At 42.8% G+C, this 6,000-nt stretch overlaps 1 protein-coding gene across 1 annotated transcript in view; it reads left to right on the top strand.

The window, feature by feature from the left end:
• The first annotated feature begins 383 nt into the window (after window positions 1-383).
• CDC20B (cell division cycle 20B) overlaps window positions 384-6,000 on the top strand; it is a 47,732-nt gene continuing 42,115 nt past the window's right edge. The window contains exons 1-2 of the mRNA XM_084833229.1: window positions 384-833; window positions 1,592-1,663. Of these exons, the coding sequence (XP_084689355.1) occupies window positions 771-833; window positions 1,592-1,663 (135 nt within the window). The 5' untranslated portion in view covers window positions 384-770. The remainder of the gene's footprint in view (window positions 834-1,591; window positions 1,664-6,000) is intronic.

Here is a 6,000-nt window from a genome sequence, read left to right as displayed (position 1 = left end):
CCTGGAATGGATCCACGTGCGGGGCTTTTGGGCTCTCTCCCCAGCCCCACATCCAATGACACCCCTGGCCTACAGGAAGAAAGCTTCTCCTCGGACCCGTTAGGGAAGGGGGCGAGGCAGCCAGCCCCTTTCTCTCTCCCTTCCCCGCTTCTCGGCCCGCCAGCGCGCTCTTTGGCGCTGCTATCCGCGGCTCTCCCCGCGCTGCCCCGCGGCGGACAATGGAGGAGTCTCCACAGCGCGCCGCCGAAGCGCGGCTTTCGCCCGGGCTCCGCGGCCTCCCAAGAGCCACGAAGGGCAGGGACGAGGCGGGAGCCCCGCCGAACGTTGCGCGCCGCCGCGTTCCAGCCAAGGGAAACCTCCTTCCGTCAGAGCGCCAGGCAGCCAATCAGGCGCGGGGCAAGGGATTCCCGCTCCGCTTGCCGCTTGTTCTGTCTCTTTAAATGATTCCGTCGAGGAGCTGCTTCAGTGGGGTCCAGCGACAGCGGAACGCAGCGGGGGATTCCCCACGGAGCCCTAGCGTGCTGTGGGGAGACAGATAGATAGCAGGCGGGGCTTGAAGCTAGATCAGGGGGGAACACGACACCCTAATGAAGGCATATCGAGGAGCAGCAGGCGAAATCCGAGGCTCCAGCTGTCTGGAAAAAGCATACTTTCATCGCAGCCTAAGGGGCAGGATTCCATCTAGTGGGGGCGGATCACCAAGAAAGAGAAGTGATTGTTCACCTCCAGCAAAGCTAACCAAATAACAGGCCATCAGTCCCTCTTCAGACATGGAGTGGAAGTTAGAAAGATCCGCAGCCCGGAAGGTCAAGACGGATGAAGATGTGCTGTGGGTAAATCAACCGTCCTTTCAGTCCTGCTCTCCTCCTCACCATCACAGCCTGGCTATCTACGTTTTAACAGAAACTCATCCCCGCAGTAGACAGAGTGATCTGAGGGTCATGTTAGCACTCTTTCCAGGGAGGTGGCCAGATGAGAACTTCAATCCTTAAAGCTGCCATCTTGGGCATGCATATTTTAACTGGGAGTAATCGCCATTCGGTATAGCGCGGCTTACTTATGAGTAAACATGCAGTTGGATCATCGTGCTATCAGAAACATGTTGAAGAGCAGGATTAAGGGAATAAATGGCTGTGTCAATAACTATTTTGACGAGTGAGTCTTGTATCACAGTGTATGTGTCCTTCAAAATAAGCACCATCCCATAAAATAAGAAGTATCTATCAACTTAATGCAAGTAATGCCCCACATGGAGGAAATTATTTCTGTTTCCTAATCTAGGCATATTTCCCAGTTAGTTATATAGGTCAGTTATTTGTGTAAGATTGCAAAAGCTGCTTTTTCTGAGCCGGAACCATTGGGAAGGGTAGAAGGGCTGGAGTAAACCTGTTGAAATGAATAGGATGTAAGTTAATTATGATTATTTAACTTATTTCAATAGGTCTACTCTTAGGATTTATGTTGGATTTTGCCCACGGAATATGATTTGTCCTGATGAGTCATTAAGTATGTGGATTGACTTTTGTGTGGTTCAGATCTGATTCCTAATGGTCGAATGATTTTACTGAATATCTGCATGTTTGTTTTAAAGGCAAAAATTATGAAAGCCCTCGGGACAGACCTCAGGCAGATCAGAAAACGACATCTACAGATGCTGACTAAGGTGAGTGTTGATGAGACTGCAAAATTGACTCTGAAAATGTTTGTTTGTCTGCAAAGCTCTGTGTCCTCATGAAGAGAATATAGAGAAAGAAAATAATAGAAAACAGAGGTAACGTAGCATTCTTTCTGTGGGCGTGAGCCTCATAGGGGTTCTGGAGGTTCCCCAACCCTGGAATAGACTGTATCAAGGTGGGGTGATGAGGTGCAAAGGAAAACATGGCTCCTGCCCCTTGAACTGCTGGCTGTGTCTTATCAGGAGGGAGGGAGTTATCAGAAGTTGAAGCTTTCTTTCTCACACTCCTTCCCCCACAAGACAAGCTGGACTTGTTGAAATGTAGTTTTATATAACTCTTAATGGTACAGGAGCCATTTTCTTAATTACATCTCACCACTCCAGATTGCAGTAGTATGAACATAAGAAGAGCCCTGCTGGATCAGATCAAAGGTCCATCTACCCCAGTATCCTGTTCCCCACATGGCCCAGCTAGATCCCTCTGGGAAGCCAACAAGCAGGACATGAGGGCAATAGCATCTTCCCACTCATGTACCCTGGCAAGTGGTATCCAGAGGCATACTCCCTTTGACACTGAATATATAGCCATCATGATTAAGTACCCATGAATCACCCTTCTCTTCCATGAATTTGTCTACCCCCTTTTTAATGCTGTCTAAGCGCTGGTGGCTGTCTCCACATCTTGTGGAAGCAAACTCCAAAAGTATTAATGATACGTTGTGTGAAGAAGTTCTTCCTTTTGTCTGTTCTGTATTTCCAGCCAACAAATTTCACAGGGCCGCCCCTACTTCTAATATTATGAAAGAGGGGGAAATACGTTTCTCTGGGTTGTATCCAATGTTAGTTCTACTTAGAGTAGTAACATTGAAATGAAGGGGACTTAATTTAGACTAACATTGGATACAATCTGCTATCTACTTCCTCCGTACTATGCATAATGTTATAAAACCTTGCCATCTCCCCCTTTACTCGTCTTGTCTTACCATGTTCCATGCAGAGCAGTCTACTCCAAAATCTTTAACTGATAGAAATAAATTATCCAAGAGGGAAACCTGATGAAACAATGGATATTTTGAGTATGACATTTACTTGAAAGAGGCTAACAATGTTTCTCTTCACGTGCAAGATGTGTTTGAATATCAGCAGGCATTTCTCAAATGTTTCTCCATGAAAATCACATTTGTTTTGAAATTGCTTTTGCTCCAACCAATTTCAAAATCATTTGCTCAGATTTTTAAGTTTAATTCAGACATTATAGAGCTAGTGTAGACCTGGCATTGTGGGAGCAGACATAAAATTGAGGGTGTTAACGGCACAAAAAATGTAATTGCTGGCATACTGATTATGGTCATTTATTATGGGGAAGACTCAGTGATCTGAAGTAATTTTGTGTTGCAAATGAGAAGAAACAGGAATGTGTCACTTTGGCAGTGCAGTACTAGCTGGCTGTTTGAAAGTAAATGTTTGACAGCTGCTGGTTGCACTCCACACTGTTGCGTTCCAAAAAACTGCAAAAGTAATGGAAGTGTGCCCCCTTGTGAACACTACTGGGATGTCCATCAAATGACTATTGGACATTTTAAAACTGCAGATTAATTATCCTGGCTCTGTACTCAGAATCCTCTCATTCAATGAACACACGTATGTTAAAATGAGGGTGTTTAATCATTCTTTGCCATCCTGACACAGGGTAGTTAAATTACGCTAAGAGGAAACTAACCCACATTAAATGATCTTGCCTATGCAATCCTAGTCATTTAGAATTTAAAAACATCCTTTTAAGTGCTTGGAAAGTCTATGGTTTTTTCCGTATAAAGATGCGTTGCATCATTGGGATTATTTCACTAGTAAAATGAGTAATTGGTTTTATGTATTTTTTTCTATTAGGGGATGTTTTACTTATGTTGCAAACTGCCTTGGATTTTGTGATGTAAGATATCTATAGCATAATATTAAATTTCAAGATGATTAGACTGTATAACAAGTTTGGCAAAAACTAACATTTTCCACAAAGTATTTTGATGATCATTTGTAGACTTGATTTTAATATTATACACTTCCCTTAATATTCTATGCTAGCTATGGTGTTTTGCTAAGATGATTAAGATCTGAATTATATTTAATACACATTACATCAAGTGGTACAAAACAATTTTGAGGATTAGTTGAAAGAGGCCAGGACTGCAATTCTCTACATATTAGGCTGTTTAAACTCCATTGGTTTCAATGGGACTGAAGCAGCCTAAATTAGTTTAGGATTGCAGCCTAGTTGGTGTTTATCTCAAACTGTTTCTTTACATTTTTCACATGACATTTACTTTGTAAGATTAGTGTTCCAATATTTCTAATTCTAGCAATTTATTATTGTCAACCTCAGGATAATTTGGAGCTAAATGGAATGACTGAATTTTAGTTTTCTCAATATATAAAGGCAAGTATCACATCTTTATGACTCCACCATACGTCTTGAGACTGCTTGGCTATTGTGACTAAAATGACAGCCTCTTTTGGCTTTTTGCTACCTGTGACTGGTAGGCAGTGTAGAGTTAGCTGACTGCTTTGCCTTATCCCAGCAGTCGCTACTGCACTGTTACCCGCTGCAGGAATCGTTTATTGTAAGAGAGAGGAGGCCATGAAGCTGTGTGTGTGGTGGAATGGCAGTGTATTGTTAGCTGGATGAATATTTGAATGACACCAGCTGACATTCGGCTGCCAGCCTGCGGCACGTATTTTAATCGTCGGATCACCACAGAGGTTTGTATAACAAGACCTTCAAAGACTTTCTGCTGTTATTTGAGAACATGGTTTACTCTGTAGCTCAGTATAAGAACATAAGAAGAGCCCTGCTGGATCAGACCAAGGGTCCATCTAGTCCAGCATCCTGTTCATACAGTGGCCAACCAGCTATTTACTGGGAACCCACAAGCAGGGCATGACCGCAACAGCACCCTCCCACCCATTTTTCCCCAGCAACTGGTGTACATAGGCTCACTGCCTCTGGTAATGGAGGTAGTACATAGCCATCAAGACTAGTAGCCATTGATAGCCTTTTCCTCCAGGAATTTGTCCAACCCCCTTTTAAAGCCCTCCAAATTGGTGGCCATCACTACATCCTGTGGTAGCAAATTCCATAGTTTAACTATGTGCTGTGTGAAGAAGGACTTCCTTTTATCTATCCTGAATCTCCCACTAATAAGCTTTATAGCATGACCCTGGGTTCTAGTAGTTTGAGAGAGGGAGAAAAACGTGCCTTCCTCAACCTGGTGCCCTCCAGATCTGTTGGACAACTGTGGGATTATGGGAGTTGTAGTCCAACACAACTATATTTTGGCCTTCCCCTGATTATGTTTTATCAGACTGGGTTGGGCTGCAGTTGCCCGTTGTAAGTTTTATTTTATGCTGCTGTTGCTGTTTTTATTGTGGTTTTACTGCTGTGTGTATTTGTACTGTTTTTAATGGTGCATCAATTTTTATTATGTGTTTTATTTTTGTATGTCGCCTTGGATGGGATCCTGCCCTGAAAGGTGGTCAAGAAATATTATAAAGAAAGAAATATAAATCTGGGGGCCCGCAGGTTGGAAAAGGCTGGTGTAGCTGCTGCTTCAACTGATGTTGTGCAGATGTCTGAATGTCACAACATTCTTTGTCAGGCATAGTTGTTCAGAGCAATAGTAAAACAAAGGAATAAAGTCAGTTGTTGTATGGCTGGTTTAGTCACCTGAAGTGCTTGAAAGGTTCTGAGAAGTAGGACGTATCTCATCATATGCTTAACTCTGTGATTAAAGAATTTGACTTATCCAATATAAATGGGTGCCTATTGATGATAAATCCATTGACATATATGTAGGGTACCTGCTAATATTGCTGCCATCCAAGCACATTTCCTTAAACATCCTGCTTGCTTTATTTCTGCACTGGACATCCATAGGAAGGGCCTTGTAAGCCAGGCAATGTATGGTCTGAAAGCATGCAATGCTTTCAATCAACTGTTTATTTCAATAAAATATATTATTTCATGTAATGCCTCTCATTCTAATCTACCCATTTGATTCTGTAGCACACAGTGTTCTCTGTGGTGTGATGGTCTGGCAGTGTACTCTTAGTTAGCTGTTGTCTGTATTCCAGCAACTAAATACACCTCCATATTATCACATGAGTTTGCATCATTGTGTAGGCTAATGCTTTAAATTTGTCTCTATGTGAGAGAGTCGCAATAGCCATCATTGTGTAAACCCTCTAGCGTCTGCAGTGCTATGAAAGTTTGCACTAGATGGTATTTTTATTTCTGTTCAAATCAGTGGTTTATATGCATTTGTTCTCAGACT

Source organism: Heloderma suspectum, chromosome 2, assembly GCF_057233095.1.
Source record: "Heloderma suspectum isolate Gila_16-S chromosome 2, 16-S_ref, whole genome shotgun sequence".
Taxonomy (NCBI): domain Eukaryota; kingdom Metazoa; phylum Chordata; class Lepidosauria; order Squamata; family Helodermatidae; genus Heloderma; species Heloderma suspectum.
This window is presented reverse-complemented; position numbering and strand designations above follow the sequence as displayed.